The sequence below is a fragment of the Narcine bancroftii genome, chromosome 13, assembly GCF_036971445.1.
Source record: "Narcine bancroftii isolate sNarBan1 chromosome 13, sNarBan1.hap1, whole genome shotgun sequence".
Lineage (NCBI taxonomy): Eukaryota > Metazoa > Chordata > Chondrichthyes > Torpediniformes > Narcinidae > Narcine > Narcine bancroftii.
The window spans coordinates 83,839,315-83,856,719 of record NC_091481.1 but is presented as its reverse complement, the minus strand read 5'-3'; the positions used below and the strand labels follow the sequence as shown (position 1 = coordinate 83,856,719).

At 46.9% G+C, this 17,405-nt stretch overlaps 1 protein-coding gene and 1 long non-coding RNA gene across 3 annotated transcripts in view; one reads left to right on the top strand and one right to left on the bottom strand.

The window, feature by feature from the left end:
• The window catches only part of LOC138748272 (mitogen-activated protein kinase-binding protein 1-like), a 58,463-nt gene extending 56,714 nt beyond the window's left edge, over positions 1 to 1,749 (bottom strand). The window contains exon 1 of one of the 2 annotated variants that reach the window (XM_069908142.1): positions 1,395 to 1,749. In XM_069908142.1, coding sequence (XP_069764243.1) covers positions 1,395 to 1,661 — 267 coding nt within the window. In that variant the 5' untranslated portion in view covers positions 1,662 to 1,749. The remainder of the gene's footprint in view (positions 1 to 1,394) is intronic. The other variant, XM_069908143.1, reaches the window with a different exon arrangement.
• On the top strand, positions 1,442 to 3,755 carry LOC138748273 (uncharacterized). The gene is made up of 2 exons (XR_011347915.1): positions 1,442 to 1,771; positions 3,600 to 3,755. It is a non-coding gene; the product is annotated as an uncharacterized lncRNA (long non-coding RNA).
• Positions 3,756 to 17,405: the final 13,650 nt, after the last annotated feature.

Below are 17,405 nucleotides of genomic sequence, written 5' to 3'. Positions count from 1 at the left end.
CCAACCACCCTCCCCAGACCCTCCCTAAAACCTTCACTCCCTTGCCTCCTCCTCTACCTCCCAGTACATATCCAAAAGACAAAATTCAAAATTCCCATGCTGCCTTCTTCTCCATCATCCCCACTAACCCACATAGCCTTCCACTCCTCCAATGTCAACAATGCTGCTCAATCTCCCAACTATGTTACCCTAGAGTCTCAACTCCCCAGCCCCCACATCTCGCCCCCACCTGTATCACAACCTCCCCAGGTTACCTTCTCCCATCCCACCCATCTCCCCCCCCAATCTCCCCACACGTTTGTCCCCACTGTGCCCAACCTCAATAATCTACCCCACCCAACACCCCTCTCAATCCTTTGCCCCCCGCTGCCTTTGCCCCCCGCCGCCTTCCTTGCTCCCTGTCTCCCCATGCCCCTCCCCTTTGGCCCCTCCCTCTCCCCATGCCCCTCCCCTTTGGCCCCTCCCTCTCCCCATGCCCCATCCCATTTGGCCCCTCCCTCTCCCCATGCCCCTCCCATTGGCCCCTCCCTCTCCCCGTGCCCCTCCCCGTTGGCCCCAGTCTCTCCCCTTTGGCCCCGCCCCATCAGCCTCTCCCCTTTGGCCCGGCCCCTTCAGCCCTGCCCTCTCCCCATGCCCCTCCCCCTTGGCCCCTTCCTCTCCTCATGCCCCTCCCCTTTGGCCCCAGTCTCTCCCCTTTGGCCCCGCCCCATCAGCCCCTCCCTCTCCCCTTTGGCCCCACCCTCTCTCCATGCCCCTCCCGCTGGCCCCTCCCTCTCCCCGTTGGCCACAGTCTCTCCCCTTTGGCCCCGCCCCTTCAGCCCCTCCCTCTCCTCATGCCCCTCCCCTTTGGCCCCGCCCCGCCAGCCCCTCCCTCTCATCATGCCCCTCCCCGTTGGCCCCAGTATCTCCCCTTTGGCCCCGCCCCATCAGCCCCTCCCCCTCCCCCCCAGTCTCTCCCCTTTGGCCCCGCCCCACCAGCCCCTCCCTCTCCCCCTTGGCCCCACCCTCTCTCCATGCCCCTCCCCCTGGCCCCTCCCTCTCCCCGTTGGCCACAGTCTCTCCCCTTTGGCCCCGCCCCTTCAGCCCCTCCCTCTCCTCATGCCCCTCCCCTTTGGCCCCGCCCCGCCAGCCCCTCCCTCTCCCCCTTGGCCCCTCCCTCTCCCCGTTGGCCACAGTCTCTCCCCTTTGGCCCCGCCCCTTCAGCCCCTCCCTCTCCTCATGCCCCTCCCCTTTGGCCCCGCCCCGCCAGCCCCTCCCTCTCCCCCTTGGCCCCTCCCTCTCCCCGTTGGCCACAGTCTCTCCCCTTTGGCCCCGCCCCTTCAGCCCCTCCCTCTCCTCATGCCCCTCCCCTTTGGCCCCGCCCCGTCAGCCCCTCCCTCCCCCCCTTCTCCTACCCGCTCCGCCACGTCCCTGCAGGCCGCCCGGGACCGCCGGAGGTTGAGCGAGGCCGGCCTGCTCCACAGGTCCCTGAGGCGGCTGGTGATGCTGCTCTCCCCGGCCGCTGCCATCCGGCCAAGCCGAGGGGGGCCGCTCGGCGCCGCGCGTTTCCCCGGGCCCCGCCGCCGCGCGCCCGCGAGCCCAGCTTCAAACCCCGGCCTCCAACGGTCACCCCGACTCGTCACACGGGCGCGCGGAGCCCATTCAAACTCCACCGGCAGCATCCGAATGGTCGACGGCCGCTGATTGACGGGTGGCCTGCCCAATCCGCCCCTTAACGCCGACCCCGGGGAGACCAGCCCGCCTGATGATTGGACCGAGTCGCGATGGGCAGGTAGGTCAGCCAATCCACTCCAGGAAAGAAACTTGAGGCACCGCCCTCCCCACTTTCTTGTGTCGGATCGTCCCTCGCCCTAATATCATTGGATAATGCCAAAATGATGGACAGGCGAACGATCCAATGAATGCCATGAACAGACCCAAAGTCAGGTGGCCTAACTTTGCAGCTATTACAAGTTATGAAAGGTTAAAACTGACCAGAGTCTAAAGGGTTAAGTTGGTCCCCTTTAGAATTTCATTCATTGCTGCATGTACAAAATAGTATTCCGGTACAACACAGCACATAAAGCAGTACACTCAGCCCTTCGAGTCTGTCCCACCGACCTACACCCACTCCATAACCCCTCCAGACCTCTCCCACCCATGTATTGATCTGTTAGGGGCCGAGGGGACCCCAAAGCCCAGCAGCAATAGAAGGTCGCCAAAGGCAAATGTTGCATTTAATTTCCTTTAAACCTAAAAACAGGATCAAACTTTAACTCAACTTGACCCCCTTCCAATTCTAAGCGCACGTGTGTACACGTTCGGCAAAGTTCGTTGACTTCCCCGTCCAGGTTCACTTCTCCAGGCTCACCGGCCACCTGCCGAAGAAACTTGCCCCATCGTGGGTTTTCCAAATGGTAACCTCCTCTTCCTGGTCACCCCGGAGCTCCTCATGTTTCCCTTACTTCAGGAGATAGACTCGAGGCAGCCATTTCCTCTTGTCAGGGCTGCAAGGGGTTTTCCACAGGCTGAACTCAAAATGGGGTTTTCCACCAAGCTTCCAAAAGCCACTGCAGAAAACCAGCAATCTCTCTCCAAGAGAGAAATCCTGCTTGATCTTTACCCCTCTCTCTCCGCTTGTAACAGCCAGAACCTCTTGCAGGGCTAACCCAATCCTTAAATGATCTTGTCAGCACTTTGAGCCTGGACTGTACATTTGCACCTGCAAACCTCTCTCAGATTTCCCCTCATTCTTCTGCGCCAGTGTCCTCGCCAATGGATCTTTTGAAGACCCAATCCCAGTTTGGTCTGGAGTCAGTAAAGACCGCCTTGTGTTTTTATTAAACCCTACTGCACTTTGAGAAAGGTGGATCCAAGAGTAAGTCTGCAGCGGACACGATCTGTGACCCTGAGTTTGTCATCAGAAGTTCCTCTTCCCCATATCTTAAATGTATTTACTTCTGGTTCTTTGGTTTTCTCCCAGTCTGTCCCTTTACCGGCTGGTTAATAGGAAGGAAAGCAATCCTGTAAATCTATCAAATGATATGTGAAGCACGTTGTAATGAAATCCAATTCAAAGTTGGTGATGAAACACCAGACACCATTGGGGCTCCACAGATTGTGTTTTTCCAAAATAAGACTGTATTCACAATAAATTATTTACAAAAGGGAAACCGTTCCAAGTTTCTTCCCAACTTTATTGTCGGATCCACACATCTCCATCACTTTTGCATTAATTTCTATTTACACCGTTCCCACCCCTGTGGCACCTTGTTGTTACTCTCCCGCCCCCTATGGTTTGAGGGACTTCCTCTCGGTCTCAGCCCGTTAGTTCCCGGTTGTGAGAGGACTCGAGACTGTGGTCCTTCCCCACAGCGACCTCGTGTTGGCTGTACCAAGACTGGTCAGGTGCTCCTGCAGCCTGGAATGTGCCTGTCGGCAGTATTCCCTCACTGACATCTCTGAACGACCAGCGCAGACCAAAGTGCATCCTTCACCAAGTAGATGGTCTTCCAGTAGTTCTGAATTGATAGCTCGTGATTCCCCACTGCCAGCTGCTCATCTTAGATGTCTTCTTCCTTTGCCAATACACTCATTCCATCTCTCCACTCACCCTACAGGAACTTGACTCTTGGACATGTAATGACGTGCACAAATCTGGCGAAGGTGTTATTATAGAATTCCTGGAGGCACAGCTGAGGGAAGAGCAAGAATAACCACTCCCATAACTTCAATTGAAAGAGCAAACTCTTGTCAGTAAAAAAAAATCCCTTGAAGTGCTCAGTAGAGTTGGAGTAAAATTTCAAAGAGGAAACAGCTGCTTTCAGGTGGCCAAAATACCCCGATGTAAAGCCGCCTATTCTACCCCGATGCGGCTGTCGGGAGGCCACCTGAAAGTGGAGGACCCGGCCAGGAGGAGCACTTACCTAACCATCCTCCTGTAGGTCTAATCTCCGGCTTGGAGAATCCCCTGTTGCACCTGGAAGCAGCAGTGGGACTATGGCCACAGTCCACAGGAGACCGGCGTTCGCTTGGACGCGGCTTTCCTTCAGCCGGCATGTTCGGGTGACAGAAAGGTGCCTTATTCGCGGCCACCTGAATGTCCCAGCTGCACTCCCCCAGCCGCGTCTGCCGGTGCATTATCTGTATCTGAGCACTTGAAAGCGGCTAAAGGAACAGGAAGGGAACTGCAGATCCTGGGAGCCAAAGGGAGCATTTAAACCAGAGATTTGAGATTTAAACCTCATATTTTGTTGATCTGAAGAGCGGCAGATGATCACCTAGTTAGAGAGGAAAAACCCAGTGGAAAAGCTTACTCTTCAACAGTCCATCAGAATGGAGGATGTCTTGTTTCCAAAGCCGATGACTATTCACCTTATCTACGCCCCTCATGATTTTATAAACCTCTATAAGGTCACCACCCCCACCCCCGAACTCCCTACTGGACTGAGTTACAAGCCTCAGCTGATAACCCTTGTTCCAGATATGGACCACACTCTGGATGAAAAAGGCACCCCCACTAAATCTCTCCCCTCTCACCTTAAACGCGCCCTCACATTCTCGAATCATCTACCTGGGAGAAACTCTATTCTTGCCCTTCATAGTTCTATAAACCTCAATGAGGTTTCCCTGCCCTCCAGGGAAAAAAGCCTCAGCCCTGGCAACGTCCTCAGGAATAATTTTTGAATGAATGCCCGTCAACTTTGGTAGAAAGATAGAAAAATGGAATTACTTTTAAATGGCGAGAGTCAGAGAGGCATTTTTGACAATGTAGGAACATTGGAAGTAGGAACAGGAGTAGGCCAAAAATGGCCCATTGAGCCTGCTCCGCCATTCAATACGATCATGGCTGATCTAATTTATGACCTAACTCCACCTACCTGCTTTCTCCCCATATCCCCTAATTCCTCTATCATGTAGAAATTTATCTAACTGAGTTTTAAATATGTTTAATGAGGCAGCCTCAACCACTTCCCTGGATAGAGAATTCCAAACATTCACTACTCTCTGGGAAAATCTATTTTTCTTCATCTCTGTCCTAAATCTACTCCCCCGAATCTTGAGACTGTGTCCTCTCGTTTTAGTTTCCCTGGCCAGCTCAAAAAACCTTCCTACATCTCTCCTATCCATACCCTCCATAATCCTACATATTTCTATAAGATCTCCTCTCATTCTTCTGAACTCGAGCGAATACAATCCTAAACGATTTAATCTTTCATCATAAGTCAACCCCTTCATCCCAGGGATCAACCTAGTAAACCTCCTCTGGACCGTCTCCAAAGCCAGTATATCCTTCCTCAAACATGGAGACCAGAACTGGACACAGTACTCCAGGTGCGGTCTCACCAGTACCTTATACAGTTGCAACATGACCTCCCTACTCCTGAATTCAATTCCTCTCGCGATGAAGGCCAACATTCCATTTGCCTTCTTAATAACCTGCTGCACCTGCAACCTAACTTTTTGCGATTCATGCACAAGCCCTCCCAAGTCCCTCTGCACAACCGCATGCTGTAGTTTTCACCCTTTATATAATATTCAGCTCTTTTATTTTTCTTGCCAAAGTGGATCACACTTACTAACATTGTACTCCATCTGCCAGACCTTTGCCCACTCATCCAGTTTAACTCTATCCCACTGCAGACTCTCCACATCCTCATTACAATTTGCTCCCACTCAATTTGGTGTCATCCGCAAACTTGGCTACACCACATTTTGTCCCCTCCTCCAAGTCATCAATGTAAATGATGAACAGTTGTGGGCCTAACACCGACCCCTGCCGCACCCCACTTACCACTCTCTGCCAACCTGAAAAACTCCCACTTATCCCGACTCTCTGCCTCCTGTCAGACAACCAATTTTCAATCCAGGCCAATAGACTTCCTCGGACTCCACTTTCCTGTAACTTACTGATAAGTCTCTTGTGCGGCACCTTATCAAACGCTTTCTGGAAATCCAAATATACAACATCAACCTGTTCCCCTCTATCCACCGCACCCATTATATCCTCAAAGAATCCTAACAAGTTTGTCAAACAAGATCTTCCCTTTCTAAAACCATGCTGCGTCTGCCTGATTGAGCCCTTACGTTCCAAAAGTTTCACTATTTCATCTTTAATGACGGCTTCAAGCAGTTTTCCAACTACAGACGTCAAGCTAATTGGCCGATAATTTCCAGTCTTCTGCCGACATCCCTTCTTAAAAAGTGGCGTGACATTTGCTGTCTTCCAGTCTGCCGGGACCTGCCCAGAATCCAAGGAATTTTGGTCTATGACTACCAATGCATCAACTATAACTTCAGAACCCTTGGATGCATATCATCAGGACCAGGTGATTTGTCTGGCTTTAGTCCCATTAGTTTCTCCATCACTTCTTCCTTTGTAACAACTATTTTATCAAGGCCCTCCCCAACATTCGCATCCTTAACTCCGCACTTGGGCATGCTGGACGTGTCTTCCACCGTGAAGACTGACACAAAATATTTGTTCAATGCCTCGGCCATTTCCTCATTTTTTGCTCCCAGTTTTCCTTGTATCTTTGTATATAAATGATGGGAAGTTAATATGGGTACAGTAAGTAATTAAAAATGCTCCAAAATGCTGGATGAACTCAGCTGGTCTTTTCAGCGTCCATGAAGATAATATTGCTGACGTTTCGGGCCTGAGCCCTCCTTCGAGGAACATTATATCTACAATCACAGCATCTGCAAGACTTTGTGTTTCTCATGGCAAGCAATTAGCAGAGCAAGTATTTAATAACCCACTGAAAACATCCTAAAGCAAGGCTTTGTTGAGATTGGATCTGGAATTTTGGATTGGAACTTTCGACCAAGGAGACTTTGAGGAGTCATGACACATACTGATGGGCTGGGGGGCGGGCAAGAGTAGAATAAACATTAGAGAGAAGAGGTAGTTTACAGGAACGAAAAGGGATTTTTTTTATTGATGATGTCGACGTCATTGTTGACAGATTTGATGGTGAGGGGATGTGTACTTGATGAGATTTTTTAATGAAGGGAAGCACAAGAAACTGCAATGAGGCAGAGGAATTCAATGGTCAGAGAGCATCCATGGAGATGGCCAGCGAATGTTTTGGGTCGTCCCTCGCTCCCTTATCGAGGTTCAACTCGAGTTCTGGTGAAGGATCCCATCCTGACAGATCGACTGACCATTTCTCTCCAAGGTGCTGCCTCGCTGCCGGAGTTCACCCAGTCTCATCGTTCGCTTGACTTGTTAATGATGTCAGTCCGCCCTATGCCAGGAGGGGAGTGGGTGCTCTGTTGAGGCAGCAAGAACTGGGGGAAAAAAAATCCTGGAAAAGAGGCTTGATGATAACATGAATCAGGAGCAGGGATAGACCAATCGGTTCCTTGGTTTGTTCAACAAGATCATGGAGGACCCCTCCCACCCCTGCACACGGCATCTTTCAGCTGTTCCCGTCGGGGAAGAGATCCAGGAGGATCAGAGCCAGTGCCACCAGGCTGAGGAACAGCTTCTTCCCACGGGCAGTGAGAACGCTGGAGGACCAAAGGAACTGCTCGCCCTCACCCTCCGAGGCTCTCACATGCACAAAAGAATATTTATGTATTTGTATAGATGAAATACTTGTCCTGCATCTGTACTGTCTGTCTTTATGTGCGTTATGTCTGGTACCGAGGACCTGAGAACGGTGTTTCATTAGGTTGAACTTCAAGTCACCTTTATTTATTGTCCATACCATGCTCACATGATAAAGACGAGATAGCGTTTATCCAGGACCACGGAGCACATTTAAATAATATGCATTAGAAGTTAAACACATTAAAATATTAAGATGTATACAGTAAAAGTTCGGTTCATTATCCACATATGTTCTGGGAATTCAGGTTGGTGGAAAAGACTATTGCCCAATCTGGACCCGAGTGCTAAGGTACCTCCTACCCAATGGCGGAAGGGAGAACAGTTTATGTGAGGGGTGTGTGGAGTCCTTCACAGTGTTTATTGCCTCTCGCTTGCATCAAGTGTTGTAGACGTCCTTCACGGTAGGAAGAGAGCCTCCAGTGATGTTTTCTGATGCCATCTTTCAGCTGCTCCTGTCAGGGAAAGAGATCCAGGAGGATCAGAGCCAGTGCAGTCCGAGGAACTTGATATTCTTGAGGACCTCAACGGTGGAGCCGTCAATGAGCAACGGAGCGTGCCCCCCCCCCCTCCGGGCCCCCACTGAGCTCGACAACCATCAGTTTTTTTTAAAACGTTCAGATATAAGTTGTTGGCTCTGCACCCGTCCATTAGTGACTGCAACTCATCTCTGTACATTGACTCATCATTCTTACTGACCGTGGTTGTGTCGTTAGCAAACTTGATGATGTGGTTCGACCTGTGTTTAGCTGCACAGCCGTGGGTCAGCAGGGTGAACAGCAGTGGACTAAGCACGCAGCCCCCCATGTTCAGTGTGATGGTCGTGAAGGGGCTGTTACCGATCCGGACTGCCTGAGGGCTCCCCGACAGGAAGTCAAGAATCCAATAGCAGAGGGAGATGTTTAGACCCAGCAGGCTCAAATTCCTGATCAGGTGCTGAGGTATGATTGAGTTGAATGCCGAGTTGAAGTCAATAAACAGCATTCGAACATATGAGTCCTTGTTTTCCAGGTGGGTGAGGGCGAGATGGAGGGCAGTGGCGATGGCATCATCCATGAAGTGGTTGAATCTGTATGCGAACAATCGGATGTTGATAAACCTGATGAACATTGGTGATCTGAACTTTACATCAGCTTCACATTCCCATTAAGGGGGAGGGGAAGGTTATCAAGCACCTACATCTGCCTTAAAAGTATTAGATGATTCTTCTTTCGCTGCCTTTTAAGTATGCCAAAAACTTAAGGGAAAAAATATCTCTGCTTTAAATGGGCAACTTATTTTTGGAAAAAAAAAGCATTTACCTAATCTAGATTCTGCCCCACAAAGACTCCCTCTTACCTATTAAATTCTCTGCAGTTTGGTCTAATGATCTAGGGGAACTGAGGCAGCAGATATGATCTTTAATATCTTCCTCGGGGCCAAAGAAATCTCCACTCTTGAGGGGATTGTGCTGAGATGTAACTACACCACTAGGTCACCGGGGGTCATCCCGATGACCTTGTCTATAAAGCAGACCAGAGCTACAGTCTAGCCTTCCAGGTTCGTCTCACAGAGAGACAAGACCTCTTAGTGTACATATTAGTTTATTAAAGCTGTCTTATACTCGCACTGCTGGTGGGGTTATTGTCAGTACAGGGATATTTGTCCAATGTGTGGGCAGAATGTTGTTTCTGTGCCCAGCAGTAACATCCACATTGCATTGTGCACTTTGCAGGGCAGGATCTCAGCTGCCCCTCCCATAAAGAGAGCTTTCCTTGCAAGTCCAGACAAACCAGTAGTGTTGACAAACCACCCAACAGGAACAGGTTTGCAGCCAAATTTGTTTCAATTAGATTCCAACTTGATTCCCAAAAACATAAATTCACCCAAATCAGAGGCCAAAATGGTGAATCCCTTCTTTCTGTCCAGCATTAGATGAGAATTTGAATCCCTATTCCGAATAATCAAAAACACAGGAAGATTACTGGAGGCTGGATGCGTGGGTCAGGGTTCAGGCCAACTATTTACACAACACACTGATATGGTATGACTTTGCAAATAACATTGGACCACAAAGTGGGAGTGATTCAGTTTCTGGACTGCAGTAATGTGTGACATTTAGTTTGAAACTTCTGTTACAGGCTGGTTATTTATTTTGGAAAGCCAGGAACATTGCCAACTCTGAATGTATTCCTGGAAGTCAGTCACCTGACTTCCTGACTCTAACCCCGCCAGATTGTACAAACAATAATTTTATGGATTCTGAGTGTTGCCATCAAAAGACTTCTTTTGCCAGCCTTGAAGCAGATGTCCTTTTGGTGAACGTCCTCTTGGAGAGGAATTTCTGGTATTTACACCCAGCAAAGATGAAGGTATGATTCAGAAAGGTGAGACACCGTGTGGATGGTGTTTCCATGCATCTGCTACCCTTGACCTTCTTGGTGGGCGAGGGTTCAGGAGGTACCGATGGAGGAGCCTTGGTGAGAAACTCCAGTGCCCTTTGTAACAGAAGCTGGGACTGGAACGGGACAAGCTGGCAAGCTTGTGGAAAGCCCCATTTGGAAGACAGCCTGGTCAAAACCCTTGTGGTTCATGCAAGAGGAGAGGACTGGCTGTCTAATGTTTCACTTGGAATAAGTGAAACAAGAAGGAACTCTGTGGTGACCTGAAAGAAAGAGGTCATCATCTGGAGAACCCTGAAGGAGCAAATTTCATCAGCAAGACACTGGAGTGGCTGATTAAAAAGGAATCAGTTGTGGATGTCCTGGAACAACAAATCTCTCTCTGAAAACTAACAAGAACCTTCCTGAGCGGTAACCATTTACCTTTCAAGCACCAAAGCCTGGTGAACTTTATAAATGTTAAATTTTGTGCACAGTCTTAAGAATTGCCCACAACCAGTGAACTTGGAGGAATGAGAAGTGAGATTAGATTGTGAACCAAAGAACTTTTCTGAACTTACACACATGTGCGCTTAGAATTAGAAGGGGGTTAAGTTAGGTTAGTTAAGTTAAAGTGTGATTCTGTTTTCATGTTTAAAGATAATTAAAAACTTTTGTTTAAACATTTATCTCAGTGAATTTTTACTGCTGCTAGGTTTTGTGGTCCTCTGGGCTTGTAATACCTTTGTTGGAGAGGGTGAGAAAATTTAATTTCTTGGGAGTCACTATCTTGGAGATCTTTGATGGATCCAACACATAAATGGCATTGTGAAGAAAGCACATCAGCGCCTCTACTTCCTCAGGTGTTTGGTATGACAATGGAAACCCTGGCAAATTTCTAGAGATGTGTGGTGGAAAGTGTATTGGTTGGCTGCATCACAGTCTGTATGGGGACACCAATACCTGCGAGCGTAAAGCCCTGAAAAAGGTAGTGGACACAGCCCAGGACATCACAGGTAAAACCCTCCCCACCCTAGAGAAGATCTACAGGGAACGCTGCCGACGGAGAGTGGCATAAATCAAGGATCCACCAAGCATACGCTCTGTTCTCGCTGCTGCCATCAGGAAAGAGGTGTAGGGGCCACAAGACTCACACCCACCAGGTTCAGGAACAGCTGCTCCCCCTCCACCATCAGACTCAACGACAAACTCAATCAGGAACTCATTTAAGGACTCTGACTTGTTCACTTTACATTTCCCCCACTCTCTGAATTACATTTCTTTATCTGTTTACATGTGTATGCTGGGAACAATTTTTTTTCTTGCACCACCAGTAAGTGGCAGTTCTACCTTGCCTGCAGAAGGAATCTCGGGGCTGTATGAGAAGTCAAATTTGTACTCTTGACGATAAATCTGAAATCTGTGATGGTTGTAGCGTGGAGGGTCATGTGACATCTCTGGCAGGAACTTGATTGGAAGCCACATCTGTCAATCAAAGTCAAAACCACCCATGCTGAGCATTCACCTTGTAATTGGCCTTTTCAAAAAAAAAAGCACACGATGCCACTAACTCTATTAATCGCCTGCCCTATTTTGCGCTGACCAGCACGGGGAAAGGGGGTACAAATCCCAGCACGTGGAGCCTCCGGGTCTCTTTTCCCCGAGGATTGAACCAGAGCTCCACTCCAGGTCACAAGCCAGAAGAGCCGACGCTGGAGAATCGATTATCACCGTGAAAGGGTGCGGTGCTTTTGTGGTGCACCCCAAGGAACCATTGTTGTACTGGGTTTCTTTTTAATTAACCATATGCTGTACTTGCACTGGGTCGAGTTGTAGCCAGTACTGTTGTTGTTTTACACCACTGGTTTTCCCAACATTTTCTTTCCACTCACATACCACCTTAGAAAACATTTGAAAACCACTGTTTTAAATGTATCTAATTGATGGTTTCAGAACTCCAAAGGAAATGGGCCAATGGCAATTTTTCTCAAGCAAAATATTTCAGTCACATTTGGGGCTGGAGCAGTGATTCTCAACCTTCCCTTCCCACGTTAAGACTAATCGCAGAGCACCGATGGCATTGGGCTTAGTTAAGGTGGTATGCGAGTGGAAAGTTTAAAAACCACCACTCCACTCTATATAATTCTGAACCTGATGAGCAAGTTATGAACATCTCCCATCACTTTGATAAAGATTGAGAGTAGATGGGCAATAATGATCAGAATCCTTTTTCTGAGCATGACATACCTGGGTAATTTTACTTAACATCATGGGATGTAGTCTGATGGCAGGGCCCATTCTGTATTCAGAGATCGAAGATGCTTCTTGCTATCCTGATGGAGACAGCACTGCCCACTACCTGGTCAGAAGACACTGCACCTGCCAATCAAGATTTGGCCCCACCCCACCCATTCGTGCACACCTTGCCATTGGCAAATTTAAATCTTTGACCTTTTTAACCTCCTCCCCCCCCACCACCTCCCTGTGCTCCAGCACTATAAATGGTGCCACATATGCTGGATTCTTTCTCTTTGGCATCTTCAAAGGACCAGCCTGCTTCATTCCAGGCTGAGAGGGATGGAATGGCACTGGAGAAATCATGGGCAAGGTGTGCACTGTTACACGGTTGGGAGCATTTTGGGTTGTGTCCCTAGTAGCATAGAGCCGTGGCTGCACTGAGCCAAGGGGTGGCAGGTATCGTATTGGTTTTTCCTTGATTGTATGTACCTAGTTCGTTGTGAATGTGTGTATTTCATCCCCGGTACGACTTTCTGATGCTCACTATAAATTGTGCACACGTGTTATTCCCTCTCCCACTTTCCCACACTCACTATAAATTGTGCACACGTTTTATTCCCTCTCCCACACACTATAGATTGTGCACACGTTATTCCCTCTCCACTTTCCCACGCTCACTATAGAGTGTTCATTTGTGTTATCCCATTATCATTTTCCCACACTCATCTATTGTAAATAAGATAATTTACCACAAGACTGTGTTCAGAGTCCTTACCTTTGAGACCCATCGAAGTTGTTTTTCCTCACAACACCTGTGGAGTGGATTGAATTAGCTGGAGAATGTCTTTGGTATTCTCGGGTCAACACAGTATGGACCTTCTACCTAGTACTTCACAATATATCATCTTCCCATGGGCTTATAGAGGAACTCTCACTCATGACTGGTTGATTCTTGAAAGATGCCCAGAGCTAACTTTTCTCCCCAAACATATTTTTCAAACATACACTACTTGTCATGTACAATACGGACCTTTGTTGTGGAAACTGGTAAAGATACAATGAAAGATTGCTACAACCTGGAACACAAGCTGAGAAGATGCCAGATGCTTCAACAGGCTGAATCTGTAGGACGCTAGGCTACTGGAGGTGAGATGTGCTCTCATGGATGTATTTGATTCAAGAAAATCCGTGGCCTTGCCATTGTCTGATTTGTCTGGGTGTCTGATTAGCACCAGCGACACCAGCATTGAAATCCAAGGAATGTGGTGGAATTGGATCTTTTACTGAGGATTATAGAGGTCGGCACAACATTGTAGGCTAAAGGGCCTGTAACGACCTGTAATGTTCTATGACATAAATTACCTGGTTATTGCTCAGAGTCAAATCCCAATCTTACAATTCAAAATTACAAGATTAGCTACAAAATGATTTGGAATATCGTGTGGGTATTGAAAGGGAGGAAATCAATTAAAAGCCTTGTTCTCTTGCTTCATTCTTTCATACAACGGAACAGGCAAAACACCTGAATATTCTTCACAACCAACAATTCGACACTGAGCTTGCAGACACAAGGCAAATAATTGAGTGAAAAAGATCTTCCTGAGCATTCTTAAGGAAGATTAAAGAGGGGGTGGGGTAGAGGAAACAGAAGCAACAGGCAGCCCTTTTGGCCCTCACGCCTGGATGTGGCAAAGTAGTTTAAAAACAGGGATCCAGTCTTAGACTGAGGATTCCTGTGGTGTTTGAGCTGATTAATCACATCGCCACCGAGAACTTCACTATCCTAGTTAAAGCACGTGATTTATTCAAAACAACAGAGGTCATTTGATCATTCCTTCAGCTGAAACTTCAATACAAATGAAATCTGGCAAAATAATTGGAAATCCTCTCAAGCTGCGACTACTTTAGCAAGTAAATCATAACCTAGGGCAGCGTTTCTCAACCTTTTTACCCTTGTGGAACCCTTGAAATAGTTTTCATGTCTCAGGGAACCCCTGCATAAAAATTATTATATACCATTATTAATATCTATCTATATTTTTTATCATAGTTCACGTGGTAAACATTTTTTTTTCTCCAGATATCTGGTTTAAGGAAAAAATTACCCTTTTTTTGTCAAATTTATTGGCAATGCTCCTCTAATGTGAAACCTGTGCTTGTCTTTTGCAACACAATTCGAGGTGGAACTTTAGATAAACACTCACACGGATTTCATTTTCAACTGAAAGGCTTGCTCACACATGCAAGAGGTTGAAAACTGCAGCAAACAGAGTGAGTCAGTCAATGACACTCGAAGCCGCCACGTACAGGCCCTGTCCACTAACCAGTGAAGGCGGTTTCATACTGGCGCTAAATACATTCCCAATTACTATTATAATTTTAAGTAAGAGGTTGAACCCTTTATTATAACCAAAGATTTTCCAACAATATGTCGTCCGTGTATAGTAAAATTACAAATATAAAATTAAACAAAAATTACTCAAAAATGCATTTATCAGTTTCTTGTGGAACCCCTGGTTGAGAAACACCGAGTCCTAGACTGCAATCTCCACCATATCATAGCTCAGAAACTATCTCATATTTCATATGCTTAACATGCCCTCTAAACACTGCCAACAGATCTTTTGAAACCAATGGAGATTTGGTGTCCTAACAAAAAAAAGAGTGGGTGGTAGATGTCTCACTGTCGAGTGTGACCAGATACTGATTACAGAAATTAGGAATGGGAAAGTAGTGGAATTCAGGTTATAAGGCAGATTCTGGTGGTTCAGCAAGTGATCACTTTCTGTGGGACATGTAACCAATTTAAACTGATGGAATAACCAATCTGGTGTGTCACTGAGCGGACAACGGTTTAAAAAAAAAGTCCTTTCATTTAATTCACCGTCACATCAGTAATCAATAAGCTGAACTACTGAGAATGAATAAGAAACTCTGCTTTTCAGAGTTGTGGATTCCCACAGCTCTTCACAAAATCATTCCTAACACTCACCTTTGCTTTGAATTTTACTTCAGGAATGGTTCTAACAAATCCTTGAATTATAAGTGCCTCAGATCGTTAGTTTACACAGTGGAGAGTTTGAGGAGGTTCAGTACGTCACCAAAAACTCTCAAAACCTCCCGCAGGTGTACTGTAGACTCTCAAAACCTCCCGCAGGTGTACTGTAGACTCTCAAAACCTCCCGCAGGTGTACTGTAGACTCTCAAAACCTCCCGCAGGTGTACTGTAGACTCTCAAAACCTCCCGCAGGTGTACTGTAGACTCTCAAAACCTCCCGCAGGTGTACTGTAGAGAGCATCCTGGCTGGTGGGATCAGCATGGGCACGGAGGTGCTATTGCACAGAACAATAAAAAGTTCCAGAGGATTGTTAACTCTTCACTCCATCGAGGACATCTACAAGAGGCGGTGTCGTAAGAAAGCAGCCTCTATCCTCAAGGACCCCCAACACCACTCAGGCCGCGCCCTCTTCACTCTGCTACCATCGGGGAAAAGATACAGGAGCCTGAAGACGAGCACCCAACGGCACAAGGACGGCTTCTTCCCCTCCGCCGTCAGATTCCGGTATGGACCACAGACACGGCCTGACTTTTGACTATTTTCATTTATTTTGTCAGTGGTTTATACAAGGTATATTAGGAACGGGAAAGTAGTGGAATTCAGGTTATAAGCAGATTCTAGTGGTTCAGCAAGTGATTGCACAGCAATGCTTCCAAATTTCGAGACCCGTTCATGATTCTGACCGTAAGATCCCAGTCTTGGTGGTCTGAATCCCGAACCCCATCCACTTGAACAGCCACGAGGCAAAGCACCAGACAGCAGTCATTAACTAGTAGAATTTATCTACATTTTGGACACGTGTTGTAAAACAGAAAGAGCACACTGGACAGGCATTAGAGAAGAAAGAGAGGAACAGAGTGGGAGTTAAAGTGAAGAAGAGGGAGGTCAGCAACGATATGCTGTGGGATCCGAAACAAACAAAGCACTCACTTTGCAGCAAACGCGCCTTTTAATTAGTTTGCTGTATTTACAGAGTATTTCATACTAAAAATAATTCTCACCGACTGTTAGGTGACGCACCTTTCATGGAAAAATATTTAAAATACAAATAACACTGGGTATTACTTTACAAACAGGTTTTGATAACTTCATCAGCAAATCAATATTTGCTACTTTTTAAAAACAATGATATCCTTTAGTCACAATGAACTACAACAATGAGAAAGGAAAATTTCCATTATGTCGATAAGCACATGAACACACCATGAATTTTTACAAAACAGTCATGTTTTCCACATATTATGAAATAACATTTAAGTTTTTCCTCAGTAAATGTTTCAGTCATGCTCAGAAATCTTCGTACAGTCCAGCTTATATCCATGTTTCACAGAATTCTTGCGACACAAATTAGTTACACTGATAAATACCTTGTATGTTACAATTAATATTTAAAAAATTGCATTCACATAGCACCTAATTACATCTCTTGAATGTCTCAAGGGGTTTCACACTTAGAATGATCTGGTAATGCAGTGATTGTTATGTAGGCAAATAAAAAAGCAGCCAACTTGGGTGACCAAGAGCTCATTAACCCATTTAAGAGAGGAATGTTGGCCAGGACAGCTTCACTGATGTACAGGTTACTAATGCCTACCTCAAAAGGCCGACGGTACCTTGCTCTATGCCTTATCCAAAGACTATCAACTCAGTAAACAATGCTTGCGTTAGACTAAATGATGGACATCAGTCTTAAACTGGTGATTAACTCCACATTTTCTCACTGAGATGCGCGCTTTTGCAACTGAGCCAAACTATTTTCCTTCATTTCTAAATGTCCGCCAGAATTTTTTCACATTCTAGTACTCAGCCAACACTGGCGTCTCAGTTAGTAGTAGCTGTAGTACAGCGCCAGTGACCTGGGTTAGAATCCGGTGCTGTCTGTAAGGAGTTTGTACGTTCTCTGCGACCTGTGTGGGGTTTCCACGGGTGCTCCCACCCGCCCAAAAAATGTACAGGTTGTAGGTTGATTGGGCGGCATGGGTCTTAATGGCTGGAAACAGCTTCTACTGAGTCGTAAATAAAATTTCAAACCAAACCAAAACTTTAGATGGGAGAGTGCATGCTCTATGGACTAAACAAGAGGATAAATCCCAACTGCAGTCATCAGATCACACAGCACAGGAGCTGACCCTTCAGACCAGAGACTGCATCATT